At 38.8% G+C, this 21,670-nt stretch overlaps 1 protein-coding gene across 4 annotated transcripts in view; it reads right to left on the bottom strand.

Moving 5' to 3' along the window:
- Window positions 1-18,148, bottom strand: part of Vcan (versican) — a 102,415-nt gene extending 84,267 nt beyond the window's left edge. The window contains exons 1-2 of one of the 4 annotated variants that reach the window (XM_058574466.1): window positions 17,652-18,148; window positions 5,416-5,491 (exon numbers count right to left, since the gene is read on the bottom strand). In XM_058574466.1, the coding sequence (XP_058430449.1) occupies window positions 5,416-5,485 (70 nt within the window). In that variant the 5' untranslated portion in view covers window positions 5,486-5,491; window positions 17,652-18,148. The remainder of the gene's footprint in view (window positions 1-5,415; window positions 5,492-17,651) is intronic. The other 3 variants (XM_046428184.2, XM_046428178.2, XM_058574471.1) reach the window with 3 other exon arrangements.
- Between the last annotated feature and the right edge of the window lie 3,522 nt (window positions 18,149-21,670).

The following is a 21,670-nucleotide window of genomic DNA, read 5'->3' as shown; positions in this document are numbered from 1 at the left end:
TCATTCTGCTCTTTCCTGCTCTCCTCCCATCTTCTAACCTCTGTTAATTAGGTTAGAATGTGTGGGTAATAATAGAAATGGTCCTTGACGCACAAACAATGCCCACTTCAACAAGCTAATAGTAGCTTCCAAGTGAAGAGAAATAATGAACTTTAATCATGGCATAAATTATGAGACTCTTTTTCATCTATTTCATATTAACAAAATTATATGTATCTAGTACTGTGGTCAAAGGTATGCATGACACATAGCTCAATGTGGACGCACATCAGAAGTGATACAGCTGTCAGTTAACCCTGAACATTCAGTTTCCCAACTGAATAAGTCATTTTGAAAATTCCTGGAAGATACTATGTAGATAATATATCCTCCAAAAAAATTGGTCTCTTTTGCTAAAGATTAGAATTTCACTTTAAAAACATTGATCTATGAAACCTTTTATATGTTACAAATAAATCTAAAATGATACATTATTGTATTTAGCATACTTCTTATAAAAATTCCCAATCTATCTCAAATTTATAATGGTCATTGCTACCACACATTTTTAAATCATTTTATTAATCTATGTGCAGCTTTTCCAAAAAGATTTAAAGCACTTAAAAAGATCATTTAAAAATAAAACACAATGTGCTATTAGCAACAGTAAGTTACTCTTTAAAATGTTACTATGATGCTGGGGAATGATAGTGGCCAAATTATATTGCTATATTGTGTGCATGTATGAGTATGTTACGACCAATCCCACCATTATGTACAACTATAATGCACCAATTAAAAAAAAGTGAAATGTTGCTTTTGTAATGCAATAGCAAGGTTCCATTTTTAATGATTTTCTTGGCTTAGAAAATAAATTTTCTGATATAAAGCTCACCCTTAGAGTAGAACTTCTCCAATCCCTTACTAGGGATACCCACTAAGAGTAAGTGACAAGCTTCAAACTGATTGAAACCAGATCAGAGCCAGAACACAGCTCTCTTTATACCTAATGGAGAAGACTTAGTTTGGGTATTTATTGGGTTCTTCCCCTGACTCTAGATTAAATCATGTAAGTTTTCATTTTAGTTACTGTTCTGTATCCAAACTCACCCTACTTCTATACTTTTTATTATGCAAACCAAAATCTTTTGGAAATTTAATGACCTTTTAAACAAATCCATGAAGTCCACAGAAGACATCCTAAGAGTAACTTCTACCTGGTTCATATTCCTTTAATTTGAACCCAATTAGGAAGATGATGAAAAACAAAGATATCTTTTTTAAATTTTTTGTCAACAATAGGATTCTAAGAAGAGGAGGGGTGAGAATTCTGTAACTTGAAATTCTCCTAATGTACACTCAGCAGATGTTCTAGGAAAACTTATATTTCTTCCTGAAAATCAATTATTCACTTCAAATAAAACATAGTAAGTTTCCACAAATAAAATACTGTTTTTAATTAAATATTGCTTTTTAATGAAAAAATAAATAGCTTTACCATGAACTTTAATCATGGCATAAATTGTGAAATTCTTTTTCATCTATGTCCTTAGAAAATAGTCTTGGATAATTGACTTCTAATTTCTTAGTATTTATTAATAAATTATGATTCTTTTCACAACTTTGGTGCATAGGGGAGACATGAGAATCAGCCGGTCTATCCAGCTTAGATAGGATGTTTATAGACATAAGAAAATTAAAAGCTTTGGTCAGATATAAACACATAGTCATGTAGAACCCAATCTTAATGATAAAATTAACAAAAAGCAGTGTGGTCAAATATTTTGTGTATTAAATCTTGGGTCTTAATTCACTGGTCACAAGACCTAAGCTTATGAAATCTAAATATTTTAAGAAGCAAATTTAGTAGTTCTGCATGCACTGTGTATAGGCTATGCAATCTTTTTTTTTTTTTAATGTGCAACCTTCAGGGATTTGTCTGAAACTGACAATGCAAGAAATAAAAATGAATCTTAACAAAAACTTTCACTGTTCCCACCACACCAGATGGTTTGTGGCCTGAATGAGTACAGTAAGAGAGAAAGCTCTAAGTAATGAATTATCAATTACCCCTCATTCTGTCAGTAGATTCTGCAGAGTAAGGATTATGTAAATTCCATCTGCACAATTGGATCAACTACACACAGAGAGACCTTGGCCAAATAAATGTCAGGTAGAGACTATGGAAATTTATCATTCTCAATAAACATCATTATGTTCTAGCTCACTCATTTGCTCTTGACTGTGCACATGTCTCCATTTCTTATTATTACAGAAATATTACCATAACTAGGTCAATGCTAGATAATCAATGATCACTACAATTTATAATCTAATATGATATATATATTGCTATGGCAAAGAGCTCTTTGTGTGTTAAAATAAAGCTAATAACCAGTAGACAAGGTGCTCATTAATGTTTGCCCCAGACCTCTTAAGTGCCTGAGAAATAAACAGAGAAAACCTTAGGACAAAAGAACATGCTTGTATCAACTCAATAAATTACTGCTGTAATATTGTATATCTTGTAGTTTTTAATGTTTTGCCTCTCAGAAGAAGAAATTAAATTTCCTGAAGACAGCCTCAAAATAATTTCATCCCAATAGTGATCATGTGTTTACAAAGTACAGGGCCTGATATGTACAAATCACTCAATATTGTTGATTATTACTATTTTTAATACTATGAAAGAGCTACACTGAATGTTGTTTTATTTTGTTTTTAATTGTGTCAGTTCTTTCTGTAAGTCTAAACTTAAGTGGTGAGATGTTTGCCTACTACTTCCTCTATAGTTTCCCCTCCATTCCTGGCCATTCCTTTCCAGACCCCTTGCTATACACCCTCTCTCTTCACTGGATGCTGTTGCCCTTTCCTCTCTGTTACCCTTCGCCTTCATTTCCTGAAGCCTTTTAAAAGGACAGCTCTTGAACTCTTGGACTGTTAACAGATGGGGGAACCTAGACTCTGATAGTTCATTGCCTGAGCCCTTCATTGTGGCATTCATTCATTCATTCCCTCACTCACTCAGTCAACACATAAAATGTTTCAGTGCTGGTAGTGCAGCAGGTCCTCTGCTAGAAGATAAATGACAGCCCTTTTGTAGCTTATAGTCTACTTCAAACAGCTTATAATAACAGAGTGGCATGTGTTGTGATAGTTTGATATCACAGGGTACAAAGGAAACACATAGGTGGAGGAAGGCTTATATGTTGGCCTGAAAGGGGGACAGAAAAACAGGAAAGGGAAAGAAGGGAAATAATGCCAGGATTCAGAGCATTCTAGATTCTTCTCCTCCCTCACCAGACTCCATCTTCTATTGGTGGGTCTGAGTCCAACTTAGCATCACTTTACCTCTTTACCCACCCAAATCACATCTTTCCATTGGTGTTGGCTACCACCCGACACAAGCTACCCTATTTCATGTACCAGCTACCAAAATAACCCCCTAAATAATTTTCCTGCTGCCACTCTTGCTCTTTTTTAGCCAAATATTCATGAAGCAGCAAAAATGAAATTTTAAAAACATTTATGAACTCATGTCTTCATGGCTAAAGACACTCTTCAAAGACTCATTGCTCTTGGAATTAAATCACATCTTCTCTAGACCTTGCAATGCCCTATATACAAAGCCTAACAGTGGAGAAGGACATGCACTGCTGAGACGGCCTTGGTTCTTCCCCTTGCTCAGCTACTCAATGGATATGGGGCTTTGAGCAAGTTACTTAGCCCTTGGTTTTCTGTATATCATACATTAATAATAAATGTTTCAATGAATTAGTATTAAGCACCTAAAGCAGTTCCTGATTCATAGGGAATTCTAGTCTAGATGTTATTATTTATAGGAGCTGGTCCTCTGTATATTTCTGTCTATATTCCCTACCTTCCTCTTAATCACTGTTTTCCAACTTCAGTAACCTTTCTGTTGTTTAAACACATTACATATCTTCCTAACTTAGGGCCAGATATTGATGGCTGGCTACTCCTTAACATTCTCATTTCAGCTTTAATGATACTTTCTCAAAAAGAATACTCTCCCCAACCCAAACCTTTCTCTATGATTTCAGTCTATTTTCATCAGTCACAAAAAGCTAAAAAAACTTATATAGTTTATTTTCTTAATGCCTGTTTCCTAGGGGATTAAGCTTAATAGAAGTTAGTACAATGTATTATTTCTCTGCTGGTATATCCCCAGACACCCAGAATAATATTTCCAAACTAAAAGTACTTAAAAGATATTGCACATAGGTAAATAAATGAGTGAGTTGGTGGGTGAGAGAATCAATGGATGGACACAGGGATGGATGCATGGATGATAGAGGGAGTAACACTCAAACCTTGAGTACTGAAGAATGAATTAAAGCAGAGCTGTGGAAAACAGGAGGAGTAGCAAGCAAAAGGAATTACATGTGAAAAACTAGGAAAGATAAAAGTATGTGCATGTGCAAATTAGTTTACAAAGTCTGAAGCAAGGAGCATGAAGAGGAAATGGAAGTTAGGTATGCAGTTTACAGAGACAGAAGGTCAGTGAAGTGCAGGAAAGTCTTTTCTTCAAATTCTTTGGTATGTCCTTTAAATAATGAACTTGGGATTATGGACCCCTAACCATGTGGATATAGAATTTTAAGCTAAGAAAAACAGTGCATATGCACTTGCCCAGTTACCCTTTTAAAAAGAAACGAAAGGGGGAAGGTAGGGACAAATCCTTGCTGTCAAATTTCTCTTTATCTTCTTGACGTTTTTCAAACTCTAGCCTCTTAAGTTTTTAAAAATCTGGTGTGTGTGTGTGTGTGTGTATTATGGGGATTTAACCCAGGGGTTCTCTATCACTGAACCACACTCCCAGCTTTTATTTTTTTTAAATATTTATTTTTTAGTTGTAGTTGGACACTTTATTTTATTTTTTTTATGTGGTGCTGAGGATCAAACTCAGGGACTTGCATGTGCTAGGTCAGTGCTCTACTGATGAGCCACAACCCCAGCGCCCCCAGCCTTTTTTAATCTTTTCCCTGATTGGCCTCAAACTAGGGATCCTCCTGCCTGTGCTTCTCCAGTAGCTAGGACTACAGGTGTGCACCACAACTCCAGGTAATCTTTTTGTTTGTTTGTTTGTTTTTCTTGTATAGAAAAGTCTTTGAGAAGCAGTTCTGAAGAAGTTAGAATTTCAAAATATGTCCAATGCCATATGAGACTTTTTACACAGTTCAAGAGGAATCTGGGTAGTTAGCAACCTGCTCATTATTTCATTTTGATTTATTTAAAATCACTGTTTACAGCCTAATACAATTTTAACCAAAAGTTTTGAGCACTAAATAGATTATAATTTTTTTACAAAAAAAAAAAAAGAAATACTTATTCTAGTGATTTCATACTGTCATTCCACCCACTGGTATTTAAATTTTTACTTTAGTTAGTAATAAAGAAATTTTCACTACTCACCTTTGTGTATTGCATGGGTTACTATTAAAATTGAGCACATCCATAAGATGCTTTTTATATTTATCAACATCTTGTCCTAGACATAAGAGAAACAAAAAGTAAATTGCAAGCATTCAGACTCATGGCAGGCCATAAATCACATGTTATTTGTTCATTGTATGTAATAAGAGTAAAAGAAGTAGCTCCTCTTGGATTGTGAAAACAGGAGGAAACTTGTAATAGGAAAAGTTATCTCAATACTCTGATTATTAAGTTGAATGTCACCCAAGACAGTAGTTACCAAAATAATCCCATAACCCAATTCAGGGATATATAACAGTGCGAATATGAATAATAGTCACAACTGAGTAGGCTGTAGGAAGAACAAGAGAGACCACAGCCTAAGTAACTATCAGCTAGGACCTGGCACAAAGAGGGAAAAGCAACCACAGAGTCGATTTAGAAACAGGAAGTTGATCATAGAACAAGAAAAGATGAGGAAGGTGAAAAAATGGAGCAGAAATGTTGAAAGTAAGATGAACGTAAGGTGAGAAGGAACCTATTGGTGATTAAGGCACATGATATCAAAACAGAGAGTAAAGACTTCAGTGCATGTTTTAGAGCACGGACCCCACTGAGTTTCTAGCTGGTTAAACCAAAAAACAAATATAAGGAGCTATGGATTACACAAGTGGACAATGATTGCCCTCAGTTTTAAAGCAAACCCTACTTTTTGAAAGTCTCAAGAGCAAATATTGAAAGAAAACACCCTGCATAGAGAGCCAGGAAACTGCTCTGACTTACTGTGTAACTTTAAGGAAGATGTTTGACAATATATGGATCTTAAAATGGTGTCCTCCCAGCTTGGATTTCTATGAAACTATAATTATGAGGAGGATAAGAACCAGTGTTGGGGACTGCTATAGTTTGGATCTTAAATATCTCCTAAAGTCCCACATGTAAAAAGCTTGCTCCTCAGTTTGGAACAATTGGAAGTTGAAAGAAACCTTTAAGAGGAGGACTTAGTGCGAGGTCTTATGTCAATGGCATGACCCTGGCAGGAGACTCTGGGACTCCCCTCTCTTTCCTAATTGTTTTGCTTCCCAGTCCCCATGAGGCGAGCAGTAACCACCAAGGAAGCCAAGAATGTTTCCTTAAAGGCATTCTTCTTTCTTTTTTCTAACAAAACTCCAGCTCCAATCTAGTGTCTCTCCCTAAGTAAAGCCATGTACTTCCGAGAAGCCTAAGTCAAACCCCATTCCAAGAAGATGTTTCTGATATCCTAAGTAGATTATAAGTGGCCTCATTTCCTTTTCCAATGTTTGGTTTTGTAATGATACATGGTTGAATTTTGGCTGATTAAATATAAGGAATTCCCTGCCTCTGGGTGGGGTGGGGAACTCCAGGGAAAGATATATTCGTCTTAAGAAGAGAAAAAAAAAGGAAGAGATGGCCACTTTTCTTCACTGACATTGTCATGAAAGAACATTTCTCCTTAAACTGTTGTAGCTGTCTCGCACACCTGAGTCTAGGTGATAGCCTCTCAGAATGAAGCTGAGAAAGAACCAGGAAAGACAAGGCTTCAATGAGTCCTCAAGTGTTAGACCTCAAGTGGCCCATACCTTTGAATTCCTTGTATATGAGCTAATAAATTCTTTATGTTTAAACCCTCTGCTATAATTTGGATTTTAAGTGTCCCTCAAAGCCTTGTGATAAAGCTTAGACCCAGCTTGGTATCACTGGGAGGACAGATGGCTTAAAGGAAGGGCCTGGTAGTAGATCTTTAAGTCATTGGGGGCATGCCACAAAAGGGGATCATGAGACCCTGGTCCTTTCTGTCTCTCTCTCTCTTCCCCTGGCCATGAGGTGAGCAGTTTGGCTCTGCCACATGCTCCCGCCATCATGTACTGCCATACCACAGGACTAAAACCAAAAGGGCCAACTAATCAAGGATTGAAGGCTCCAGTAATGTGAGTCAAAAGTCTTTTCTCTTTACAAGGTGATTATCTCAGGTATTTGCTACAGTAATGGAAAGTTGACTAACATATCCAGTGAAGTTTAAATAAAATCAGGGTTTTTGTAATTTGTAGCTAAAGACATACTGACACATATTTGAGTTGATGCCCTAAATAACTTCCTTGACCTTCCTTAGAAAACAACTAAATTATGATCTAAGAAACCTAGATTGAAAAGAAGTAACTGTTCTAAGACTCCAAGTCCAATTTGTGCTCCAATTCAACTTCATAATTTATGACAGCTATTTATTTTTTGTGAATATTATTCTACATCTGGCTTTATTTTGTGTATCTTGAAATAAGAGTTAGAACCTTTCTAAAATGTAATTGTAAACTTCTATAATTCTAACTATGACCTGAGGCACATTTTTTAAACCAAATTACACTACAAATCTCAGATTTTCCATCTGTAGATCAATTGATAATTCACAGTAAAAAAACATACAGTTAATAATCCTAAATTCACCTTGATTACTGAGTTTGTTATTTATCATATAATTACTGGAATATACTAATAGACTTTGTTAAATCCTAACTGAGCAATGCCATATTTTCTACACTTGGATTTCCTCTAAGACATCTCAGTAAGCTGATATGGCTTACAAGTTTATATTTTACTTACGTCTCGATGACATTACATTTCAGAAAAAAAAAATAATAATAAAGATGTCAATTTCACAGCCAACATGAAAGTTTAGGTTGTATCATAAAATGCTACTAAATACAATGTATTTCATGAGTATTAACTAAATCCAGATAAGAAACTTTTTTCAGTATACTTATAAATTAATAATTTCCTACTTGCCTACAAGAAAACTTGTTCTCCCTTTTTCCTTTTGTCCAGGAAACTTTTATAAGCATAATTTAAAATTTCGATTCCACTATGAAACAGCACCGAATTCAAGTCCTGCATCCACTATCAGATTTGATGTAAATGACTGTATTTATAAGCATAATTTTCTACAGCAATTCAAGAGTGAACATTAGTACTTATTAATGAAGTGATTATAAGAATTGATAAAGTAATCCCATAAAATATTTGCTCAGTAACACAGTGGATTCAATACTCAATATTTATTATTAAAATTACTAATTCAGGGGGGCTGGGATTGTGGCTCAGTGGTAGAGTGCTCGCCTGGCTGCTCGAAGCACAGGGTTCGATCCTCAGCACCACATATAAATAAAAATAAAGATATTGTGCCCACCTAAAACTAGAGAATTTTTTAAAAATTTCTAATTCAGGGTTTCTACAAGTGTTCAAATTCTGTCCTAATATCACTAATAATTAAAACTATTTAAAGCTCTAGATTATAACCTAGGTTGTCACATACAATAGCAATGTACAATTTTGTGCTTATAATAAATTACCTTGCAACTTGTTGCTATGTACTTTGAATCATGGTCTACAAATATGTTTTATCTCCTCTGTAGACCAGTAGGCTTCAGGAATAATATCTTATTCAAACTTCTAATTTTACAATATTTCCACAAAGCCTTCAGAGCAGATCCTTAAAGAAGGTTGGTTGACCATGACCAATAGTTCCATTTCTTTTTCAGGACGAATAACTTTGCAGGACAGGGGCACTCTATCACTAAGCTGACCCTTTGTTTTGGTGCCAATAATTCCTTATGAATTAATAATCTCTTATAGGGCTAATTAATACTTGAAATACATTTGTATCAGTCCAGTTGAATATTTACCATCACCTCATATCTGGTATTTGTCAATATCTACAGTGTCAAATCTCATAACAAAACCAGCGGAGAAACTTGTGAGCCTGATTCAAGGATGGTCTTCTATATCTTTCCTACCCAAAAAAAAGATACTCAAAATTCTAACTCTCTGGGCCATACTTAATACTTATAAAAGCATCTTTATTTTTTGAAGGTGGGGGTGGTCCTTCAACTATACAAGTAAAACAAATATACTCATTACTTGCCCTAGGACCGCCCCTGAGACTAGAGGAGGGAAGCCAGTGCATTAAATATATAGGGAAGAGCCCAGTGTTGTAGCACCTGCCTTTAATCCCAGCAATGCAGGGGACTGAGGCAGGAGGACCCCAAGTTCAAGGTCAGTCTGGCAATTTAGCAAGACCCTGCCTCAAAACAAAGGGTTAGCTTAGTGACAGAGTGTCCCTGTTTTCAATCCCCAGTAACACACACTTGCACACAGGTGTGCACACGCACACCCCAAAATAGAGCGAAAAAAGAAAGAAAAAACTTAGTGTTTTCCTGTCTTTAGGCTAGGTCCTGATCTCTTTTTGTGAATAAGCAAAAGATGTTGTATTGCTAGGTCTGTGTTCCTAGTGGCCAATCATCAGCAATAATTTTGCAGCAGTTCTCCCCTTGAGTCCCTCCCTGTGCTTGAGGTCATCACTGCCCTACTGAGCCTCTTTAACATTTCTACTCTAGGGTCCGTGTAGCCACCGGCATTTGCAAAGCTCAAATTAAAGGATGATCATTTATCTGTTTAGTAAATTTGTCAGAGTGCTTTTACTGCCACAGAGTCACATTCCCATTGCTTCTTCCCCAGAGTCTGTGTTTTAGTTCTCTAATTTTCTTAAGGCTATGCTTGTGTCCTTGATTATTAAAATATACTGTTTGTCTTCTGCATTTGATCTTTTTAAGTGGAAAACTCTCAAAGACTCTCTCTGTTTTTAGCACCACTCCAACCTTCATTTCCATTCTTCTGCTCTTCCGTGTCTGTCTTGTAAGCACTGTTTGTTAGTGATAACAAGTCTGTGTGCATGGAAAGACCTGGAAGATATAAGAACCAGTGCCTATATTTAGCCTTCTACTTCAGTAATGTCAATGAGAAGAGAAAAGAGCCATCAAACAATCAAGGTACAGATGACTGAAACTGTTCCGTTGCCTGGGAGACAAAATGACAAGGTCAACAGGACTCCTGTCCATGAGAACTGTCTGCAGAGAGGAGGGTCATGCCAGGAATAGGCTGCCTCAGAGAGAGCCAAGCCTCTCTATTAAACAGATATTTAGTATTCTCCCTTGATTTTAGAGAAGTCCAACTGAGCAAGGGGTGACTTCAGGACGCAGACACAGAGGTTTTGTCTGCAATTCTGCTACTTAGTTACCCTAGACAACCAATTGTCTAGGGTACCTTGGTCACAAAGTGGATGCAGTGAGCATTGCTTTTCATATTACTCCTCTCTTCTTCTCATGAGAAGAACTGCTGTAATTCAGAGAGACATCTGGTGGTTTAGACATGAAGTTTCATGAATTTGTGTCACAGTAGTGATTATAGTGCATACACTAGAGACTCAATTCCTGAACCTGAGCTTGGCTAAGCTTTTTTGTGTTGTTGTCCCTCAGTCCTGCACTGTTCTCTGCCTGACAACTGCTTCCTTTATTACTCCACCTTTCATGTGTTCTATTTTCATTATAGCACATGTTATCATTTTACTTATGTGTTTGAGAATTACCTTTCTCTAATCATCATAACAGAAATTCCAAGAAAGCAGTCTTTGATGTTTTGTCCACTCCTGTGTCCATAGTGCCTAAGATTTTCAGTAAATATTTGTTAAAAGGGTGAATATATATCCATTTTTACATAATTAGATGCATACAATATAAACAGTTCTGTGCTTTACTTTCTTGCTCCAAGTCACCACATTCTATTTTTCTATTACTTTCATTTCTTTTCTGTTATTTTCATAAATGGATATAGTAACAACTTTTATTTAACCAGTTCTCTATAAGGAACCTTTAAGATGTTTCCAAATTTTTGCTATTAAAAACAGTGCTGCAGGCCTGGGGTGGTGACTCAGTAGTACAGCCCTTGCCTGGCACGTGTGAGGTGCTGGGTTCAATCCTCAGCACCACATTTAAATAAATAAATAAATAAGTTTTTGTGTCCATTACAACTAAAAAAAAAAGAAGAAAAATGTTGTAGGTGGACATGGTGGTGCACACCTATAATCCCAGCGACTCGGGAGGCTGAAGCAAGACCACTGCAAGTCTAAGGCCATCCTCAACAACTTAGTGAGGCCCTAAGCAATTTACCAAGATCCTGTCTCAAAATAAAAATAAAAATAAAAGGCCAGGGATGTGGCTCAAGAAAAGAAAAATAAACAATGCTGCAAAGTATATTTTTATACATTCTTCTTGGGGACATTTGTACCAATATCTATATGATACTATGTAGCAGTAGAATTGTTAGGTCAGAGGATATATGTGTTTAAAAAAAACTTGATGGTAAATCATAAAAGTTGATTGCCGAACTATTTTAGAGAAGATAAACGTATTTGCACTCCCACAATATCTGATGAGACTCAGTTTCTCTACAACCTGGACAACACACTTGTTTCTCAAACCCTTTTTTCTTTACTGTGCAGACTGATGAAAAAAAAATGGTACAGCAGAACATTGGTACTTATTATTCTAATTATAAATGAGGCTGTACATATTTTCATATTATTAAAAACATTTCTACTTCTCTTTGACACTACCTGTATAGAACTTTTGACCATTTAAAAAATATAGATTCCTTTATTTTAATTATTCCTAAGCTTTCTGGCTATATTTGAAGTTATTAGCCCTTTGTCTTACATGTGTTGCAGATTGCCTCCAAAAGTGCTATGTTTGTGTAGATAACTTAATTATTATTGAATCAGACTTATCATATTTTCTGGTTTGGCTTCTGGGTTTATGTTTTGCTTAGGACAGGTCTTTCTCCTCCTGGTTTATTTTTTTAAAATCCCATGTCTTCCTCTAATCAGTTTTCTAGTAACTTCTTTTTTTAAAAAAAAATCATTCCTTACATTTCATATTTATCTTTAAAATATTTTAGAATGATAAATAGATATTGATTTATTTTAAGTTGACCACTTGTCCCCAAATCATTTATTGAATAATTCTTCTTTTTTACTGAATGACTGTGCCATTTGAGTCTATTTCTGAACTTTTATTTCTGATTAATAAAACTGAAAAATGTTTAGACAGTATGTCCTTCTCTGCATCATTTTGTTTAATAAAAACACCTGACTTGGATATGCTGTTATTATTAAGGTTACAGGGTTAGATCAATATGAATTCCATGGGCACAATATATTATCATCCCAAATTTGTATAGCTTTTTTTACTTTTCAAAGCCCCTTCATAGGTATTTACTTTTTTGATCCTTATGACTGCATATTAATTTAATCAATTGTGACATTAAAGATCCAGAAGTTCTGTCTTTACTTGCTTTTCCTAACTGGAGGGTCAAACTCAAACTTTATGATTTCAAGGCTACTGTTTACCCTGCTGTACCTCAGGTAATATCAAATCAGTAATATAATAGTGAAAAATATATAATTTATTAAATGTTATATGTGTTTATTATAAAATATGTAATTTCATTTTATAGACATAAAAAGTTCTTAAAAATCTTAGAAAAATGAAGTAGGATGTCTACTATATATAATAAGTATAGAAATAAATTTAAATGTAGATCTACATTTGTATCTTTTATATTAGGAAACATAACAGGCAAATGTATTCAACAAAGATCCTTTGTTCTGACCATTGAAAGACAACCAGAGGCACATTCAGTGATAAGAACTTAGCAGGGTCTGAAAACACTGCATATACACATATGTTTGTACATTTTATACATATATACATGTATATTTTAATGTATACAATTTACTAAGTCTGGGTTACAAGAGGAAACTGGCAAAAATTCACTAATCCAAATGGAGCTTGGCCAAGACATTTGCCTTTACTCTCCCTTGTTCTGATTCCAAATCAGAGAGAGTACAGGCTTTGTGTTTTCTGGTAAAGCACAAACCTATGCAACAATTAGCATATTTTCTCAAACCTGAGCAAATAACCCCCAACAATGAGTGTTTGTCTGTCCTAACAGATTTCTTTAGGTGGGTGGTGAAAAAATAACCTACTATAGCCATTCATTGTTTCCTCAAAAGAACCATGTGTCTTGAGAGTTTCTACTCCTTCACAGAGAAATGTCCCATTAAAATACACTGTCTATTGATGTTTATCCATGAATAAAGTCAACAAAAATGTTTAAACTCCAGGAGGAAAGTAAAGCTTAGTTATAAGACTATGGGAGACAGACTAAGTTGATCTTTGTGCTCTCAGGTTCTGATGTTCAATTAGTGATCAATCATTAACTACAGAGTACTTAACCATAATAATGCAAGAAAAGAAAGAACAATGGTTGTATCTTTAACATTAATTATATTCAGCTTTGAGTTAGCTATTTAGATCCTTTCCAAACAAAATTCACTAGTATGTACATACAGATATCTTGGAATATCAGAGATATCACCCTTCAATTTGCAAATAGGAGAAAGAAAGACAGACAAACAGGAAATCTTCATCTGTAGACACATAAACCTAAGAAGTTTCTTTTCAAACTTCATTTTTAAAAGCAATTAGTTTAATCTAGGAAGAATTTAAATTGTTTTAATCTATCAAGAAAAACGAAACTTTGAACTCTTACATAAATCCTAAGTCATTGTCTTATATCTTATCCCTTTTCCACCACCCACAAGATTAAGGACTGGAGACTTCCTGTTGGAGGAAGTAATGGCTCAATCCTTTGGATTCTATTGGAACACTGGGAACAGGTATATACAATTATAAAATATTCCTTTCTTAAAGATTAGAACTAGAAGCTGGACTCTTTAAGACCTCTTTGATACACTCTGTTCTCAGGTTTCAAAGTTACTTATTCCCCAAACTGAAAATGGATTCTACCTCAGAAAACTAATTGTGGCTTCCATGGTGCCTTCCTGCTTTCCTATTATATTAATTTCATAATATCTTGTTTTAGGAATTTATATGATTATTTTCACAACAGGCTTTGTACAATTGCCAAGCAGCACCTAAAACAACTTAGGTTACAGTTTTTAGAAGGAAACAAAAGGAAAGTGGATCAATTCGTTACAGAATTTAAGGTGATAGGAGAGACCATTTAAACAGTTTTTCCAAAATAGAAGAATTAGGCAAATTTAAAATGCAACTTTAGCAGCATCTAGTCTACGCCACTTTCTCCTAGGTCTCTACTTCAGTCATTTGTTCTGAACTCATACGTGGTCCTGACCCACTCTAAGGCTCCTGATTGATGCACAAGGACCTCAGTTACACCCACAACCCTTTAATGCTTGCCCCCAAGCAATTCTGTTTGTCCTTTGACAGTCTGGAACGTGATTAATCTTGTAATTGACTAAAAGTGTTCTTTAGACAGACTCGAATGTATTTAAAAACTAATATAATAGAGTACATGATAAGCTCCTCTCGTCTCATTTTTGTGCCAAAATAAAAATAAAAAGAGTTGGCTTGGAGTACATCTTTACCTCTTCCTCGATGCATATATAAAAAAAAAAAAAAGCCACTCTGCATTTTCCCTAACACTCCTAAGAAGCAAGACGAAAAGGAGGAAAAAAAAAACTTAAATAGTCTTTTAATAAAAGTTTAGCGCCATTTGAATAGAAGTTGGGTTTGCTCCAGCTGCAGACGCTCAGCCGGCCGGGAGCGCTGGGTGCGCGGCCTCCCTGCACTCTGCTAGACCAGGGCCCCGCCTTCCTCTGTCCTGCCCGGGTCCAGCTTCGCCCCGCCCCCATTGGCCGCTGTAACCAGGGTAATCAGGCTGAATTGACTGCCGGTGCGGCTGTGCAGCTGTCTCCGAGCCCAGGAAGTCACACCCGTCTCGGGCCCAGAGCTGAAGCTCCAGCCCACGTGGCGGCTGGCGAAACCCGGTGCTGAGGGGAGTGTCTGGCGCGGTTCCTCCCCGTCGCGGGCCGAGTAAGTGAAGGCTGCCCACAGCCCAGCCCCAGCTCCTGTAGGTGGAGCTGGACCACCTCGGCTCATTAAGTTCCTTCTCACCCTTCCATCTCAGCACGCCTCTCCAGATGCATTTGTTATCCTTTGTGAGCGTGAAAAAGCGAAATTTGGTCAAAAATCTTAAAAGGAGTTCTTTCGGTTCCCGGGAGTTTGCGTTCATCTACCCCATGTCCATTCCTTTCTTTTCCTCCTTCTCTTCATTGTCCCATTTCCTTCCCCTCCCCTTCCTTTCCTTTCTTTTTCCTCCAGGCTCCCGAATTCTCAATTTCCATGTGTAACGTGCGTCCTGAAGTTGAAGAATTTAAGATTAAGATTATGGGTCCTCCTTTTGCAATATCCTGGGGCGGGGCCTTAGCATTGGTTTCAAGTGGTCATGGACCTCGCTAAAATTTGTAAAAGTAGGTATTCTGTATTATCTTTCTTGAAGATTCCCAAGATTGTGCGTCAAGAACCCCTAAACCTAGATCTGTCCTTGGCGTTGTGTTAGTCTAAGCGGCAGACTGGACTCAGAGCGCTGCGTGCAGCCCAGCAAACTCTGGAAAAGGCTCCTGTGCACCTCGAAAGACAAAAGTCTCTTCTTTCAGCTCTTCGAAACCCCTAGATTTACGACGCGGATTCTGAAGTGGAAAATTACGAAAGGAAAGCGAGTGCCTTCTATCCTTGAACATAAGATTGTGAAGTCGGCCCGGTTCTCTTGCTTTGGGGAGCGCCCCTTCTCCACTTGTGCTAGACTTCTCCATCAGGGGGCGCCCACATCCGCCAAAAACTCCCCATTCCTAGACATCTGGGTTTTGCAAGTCCGAAACACTGAGCTGGGGGCAGATCCGAGGGAGCGCACCGCCTTCCTCGCTCCGCCCTCCCTGCCTGCCTCCTTGGACAGAGAAGGCTGAGATTTCACACTAGCCATTCATTTGTCAGCCGTGGGGGAGGGGACGCAGGAGTGAGATCGAGCACAGGCTGGGAGAGAGGAAGGCAGTTAAAGAAGATGGAGACAGAAAGGGAGACACAAAGATGAGAAGGGAACGAGCCACGAGATGGTCTTTCTGCTGTGGGTGTGCGCCCGGTGGTACAGCTTTTCAGGCGCGCGTTAGACTTCCCCCTCCCTCAGAATTTCCCAGGGACCCGCAGGACTTGCCGAGATGCAGCTGGACCTGAGAGCAAATAGTTTAGGCTATGACACTATTTTCCTACCCCGCTCCCCATAGCCTAACACTCTGACCACTCCACGCCCGATGACCCAGCGAGCTGGGACAACAGATTGCCCCTGGTCTGCTCGCCTCAAGGAAGTCTCTCTGCAGCACCCACGCCTCCGCAGGGCTATGGGACCCTGCAGCAGCGGGCGTCCCCTGGGACTTCCGACACACTCACTCCGCAGCCATTCCACCCGCCAGTAAAGTTGCTCAACTTTACTGGGAGGGGGTGGGGATATGGAAGGGAACCGAGAACTGCTGTAATCCAGGAGAGAAGGCTGGAACCAGAGGCCCCTGATTTGGGACCCCGCGCCACCTTTGTCTAGAGAAAGCCCTGGGCGCTGGTTTGCTTATTGAGACGGGAGCGACAACTCCCATTTCTCTCCTAAGAGTGAGAAAAAATTCTTGCCTATACCTGCGGGTTCAGAGCAAGCTTTCCCGCCCAGGAGCCTCCAAGATCCCCGCGGTGCTCCAAGAACCCCACCCCCATCTCCATCTCCTTCCCCTTCCCTGCTGGCCCCGGAGCACCACGCGCAGGACAAAAGAACACAGGGTCTTCGGGAGAGAACTGTGACATCCCCCAAGTCGTCAAAGAGACTCAACCCTGGACCCCGGACCTCCCGGGTCAGCCCCCCTCCCATAATGCCTGCGGCTGAGGGGGTCACGTCCGCGCAGGTCCCGGGCTGCTAAGGCATAAGGTTGCACTGTCAGGAGCTGCCCAGAAGTGGCTTTCCAGGAACGGCAGGCACTGACCACACACCAGGGACCAGGAAACCAGGTGGTCTGCACCAAGGTGGCTTCAGGGACTTGTACGTGGGCAAGTCTCGGGAGCCCCCATTCAAACTTTTGCCTCAAGCTGGTTAACAACAAAGACAAAATCAAGGTGCCAGGGGTCCCTCCCCTCCTTCCAGCTCGAGATACCACGACTTTTCCAGAATTTCTCTACAAATCCCTTCCCCCAGTTCCGTTAGTCCTACTACCTCCACCCCACCCTGGGTTTCTTTTGTCTGGATCTTTTCGGCACCAAGGTCCCTCTGTATTTCTGTCTCCAAAAATCCCTTTGAAAGTTACCTGAATTTTTAAGTGCAAATATTTCCTTAACTTTACGTTACAGCTACTTTTCTTTGCCTTAATTAAATCCTTCTACCAACTGCAATGTACCTCCTTTTTCTGAGCTGAAGGCTTTTTTTTTTTTTCTCCCTCCTATAAGTTTCTTTTAAAGGGGGAACAAAAGAAACGTGATTACCTTGAAAGGCGGTTTTTTTGCAGTTTGGGTAAAAAATTCACCGCAGCGCTGTGCAAATGAACTCGGCGTTGCCCGTGAGAGTCACATAGGAAGCGTGGTGGCCTGGGGAAGGGTGTGGAGGGTGCGGGACGTTGCTGAAGGATGAGGGAGGATGCGGGGCTGGCCGCAAATCCCGGTCCCAGCGCCTGTCCACAGCACCTAATGTTCGCGGCTGTTGCGCCCGCGCTCCTGGAGTTCTTCCCCAGAAAGGCTCGGGGCAGCTCGCCTGCAAGTTCAAATGCGGGTTGTGACACCCATCATCATTATATCACTGTACCGTCAGCGCCGAGGAGGAGACTCAGCAAGGAGAAGGAGGAGGGAGAGGAGGAGGGTTCATTCACAGGCTCCAGAAGCGCTCCGCAGCTTCAACCACTCCTAAGAGCCCAGGCTAGGAAAGCAGGCGGAGGGGCGGAAAGGCAGTGCTCCGCGCCTGTGGTAGGGACCGCCTGCCTCCCTCCCCAGGCACTCCCACTTCTCAGCGTTTCTTCCTGAGGAGAAGTACCAATCGGCTTGGGGACAGCAGCGCTCCCCATTCAGCGACTCACTCAGTAACATCGTGCTCGCGGAAACCACTGCCTTCCCACCCCTTCCCCACCCCCACTTCCCCGCCCCCGTGCTGCCAGTCCTGAATTAGGGGAAAGGAGCCCCCAGGCTTTTGTAGGGTAGGCAAACACAAAACAATTGAATGTAGTCAATCCTTCCCAGGAGCAAAGGAAACTCTGTAAAATCAGCAAAGAACTTGGCTACAGTGCGTTTATGCGCCCACTGAGCTTGCCTGTCGCAAATAAGAAGTGTCAGGCTCAAGAGTCCTGCCAACCTGAAAGAGACACCGAGAAAATGAGATCCTTCTGAGTCCTAGAGAGAAAGTGTAAGAATTCCCCACTACCCTCCCCGGGGAACTGCCCAATGGGGAGCCTGGCGGCACCGCAATACCCAAAGACCCTGGTAATAAAAGGCTGGACAGGAAATACCCCCAGGCAAATCCCTCGTTGGATTCAAAGAGAATCCTCTTCCTTTACCACAAATCCTCATCTCTCCACGGAAATCTAGACTCTGCATTCTTCGTTCTCCCCTTCCCTCTGTCTTTCAAAGTGTCCCTTATAGTAAAATATTTATTTATTTTTTTCTGAGAAACAGAGACTCCTTGGAGGTAACAATCATCTTCTATGTTTTCAGGAACTAGGACCATAATCTTTCATGGGTTCATGAGATTTTTTTTTTGTTAGGCCCACCCCCTATGTAAACAACACCCCCTATGCAGAAAGAATCCCCTCCATTGTGTCACAAAAGATTTCCAATTGGACCTTTCAGAGCAAAGGGTCAATCGGTTGACACAAAGGATTTCTGCCCTCAGAAAGAAGGAATTGGGATTTTCTTTTTCTTTGAAGTCAAGTATGATTTAATACAATGAGAACAAAATAAGTCCTAGGTGCATGTCAGTATAACACTAGATATACTGGAAAGGATAGCAAACTTTCCTCTCTACACTAATAGGGAAGTATCCTCATAATTCTCATGGAAGGTTCTACTTAGAAAAGTGTATCAAACACCGGACCTCAGAATAGTAGTGATTGAAGGAGAAAGTCAGCTTCACTCTGAATTTCTTAATCAAAGATTTTAAATGATAAATAGGTGAAAGTTTCATCAGGACCATTTCAATTCTCAAAATGTGCACTTTTCATTTCTTTTTTTTTTATCTGTTCACTACAGTAAGCCATGTAACTATCAATCATACAATTTGAAAATAAGTTTGCTTGTTTTTGTAATGAACTGTTTATCCTACCATTTAGTTATACTACCATTCTTAACACTGAAATTTTATTACATCAAGTGTTTAGAAAAGAATCAGACTTCAACCTTTCCATTTAATGTATAATCAAAATACAGAAAGTGACTCTTCCAAAGTCACACAGTTAAAAGCAGAGTTTTTATCAGAGTACAACTTTCACTCAAGATTACTTCATTCAGAAAGAAGAAAAATGAAACAAAATGAATTTTCATTGAAATTTGTTCTCTAGGCATTTAGGGTGGATGTTTTTTCTGAATGTCTTCAAGATGTGTATCAGTATTTATGTTTTTACATTTGAGTAAACTTAATTTGGGTGGAAGAGTTTAAGTGAGTTGTCCAAGACCACTTTGTGATAGATCTGCCAGTCAAAAATCTTATCATCTCTTCATTACCCTATGCTCCTTTCATAATATAGTTAAGTAACAAAACATTTATACAAAGGAGAACTAGAACAGAAACAAGCTTCTATTGGTATATTAATATCCATGGAAATGCAGATAGTTAACATTCACCATAAATAAAACCATTTGCATGTGATAGAACTGTATAAAAAGCTGTGGGTCAGATATTCCTTACATTATGAAGTTTTATTTTATCTAGTCAAATGTGTTTCTCAAGCTCTTGTATGTTTACAATTTCTTATACCATTCATAGACATTACTACCCTTGACCAAGTAGTTCCACAGGGCAAAGGCACTTTCTTAGGCAGCCTCAACTATTCAGAATATAGACAGTACTGAAAAACTTTCTATTGCATGCCTTGTCTCTTCTTTGGCTTGTAACATTATTATTTGGAAAATTAAGCACTAGTTCAGGTTGTCAAATAACTGAAATGATACACCTTGAATATATGTTTCTTTTCCCTAGAGCAGATTTCCCCCTTCAGCTATCTATAACAGAGAAAGAAAAAAATATATACCAGGTATATTCAGGATAGAGTCTATAGCTATCTATGTAATTCTTCTTGAGGGCTTTCTTTCTTTTTTATTCAAATAGAATAGGAAAGCAGTTATTTCTTATTCTCCAATGTCTGATAAAACTATCAGAAGTCTTTGAATGGGAAAATATTTGTGTAGCTTTTATAACTATAACTATACTTACCTGTCTGTTACACTCAAGCCTAAATCAAATGGTAATTAAAATCTCTTTCTGAGTCCTCCTTGAAATCAAATCCTTGTATTGGGGATGTTGTTTATGTAAACACCAAGATTCCAGATAGTGATAAAGCCAGGCCCACATTCAGACATTTGGTACCTAGGAGAGACCATAAGCCAAAAGCAGGGTGCCTCGCTTTCTTGCCTTGATCTTGTCTTTAGAAACTTGGCTGAGCTTGGGGCAGCCAGCCAATAAATCTCCCTCCAAGGCTCTTTAGGATCACCTCTCTCTCTCTCTCTCTCTCTCTCTCTCTGCAGGGGGGTGGGTACCAGGGATTGAACTCAGGGGCACTCAAACACTGAGCCACATCCCCAGTCCTATTTTTATTTAGAGACAGGGTCTCACTGAGTTGCTTAGTGCTTCATCATTGCTGAGGCCGACTTTCAACTTGCAATCCTCCTACCTCAGCCTCCCGAGCTGCTGGGATTACACGCATGTGCCACTGTGCTCGGCATATTCTCTTCTTTTATTGATCAGGTGAAGCATTCTTATAAGTGGTATTATCTGTTGCTGCACTAGGAATGATGAGATTCCAATCCTATTCAAATTTAGAAGACTAATAGTTCATGTTCAGTTCCCTGATCTAACTGAACATGGGCACAAGGAAACGAACTATGCTCTCTGGATGGTGAAAGAATGCTATAGATTTTAAATATGCCTTTACTGACTTTCAAACACCCTAGAAAAGGGGAAAAGGAATTCTCTAAGATTGTGTCATAAACATTTTTTAAAAAACTTTACAGATTAGGGGCAGATATTCTAACCAACACTTTAAATCCTTTTTGGTTTTCTAGGAAATGCAGAGTAAAGGTCTTTGTTGCCACTTTTTAAAAATAAAAAGAAATCCTGTAAAAGACAAAGTGATCATGACAATCTCATTGTACTTTAACCTGAAGTATATAAATGACTCAGATAAACTAAATTCAGAAAAAACATCCTTAGAGAGCCATGAACAATTAGATTTTTCCTGGAAATCAGATACTGAGTCTGTATCACCCCAACCTCTAAATCAAAATATTACAGTAAAGTATTCTTT

The sequence above is a fragment of the Marmota monax genome, unplaced genomic scaffold (assembly GCF_021218885.2).
Source record: "Marmota monax isolate L192 unplaced genomic scaffold, Marmota_monax_Labrador192_F-V1.1 WCK01_AAM20220418_F8-fsc00018, whole genome shotgun sequence".
NCBI classification, from domain to species: domain Eukaryota; kingdom Metazoa; phylum Chordata; class Mammalia; order Rodentia; family Sciuridae; genus Marmota; species Marmota monax.
Note: the sequence above shows the minus strand (reverse complement) of the source record. Positions and strands in the feature narration are given on the sequence as shown.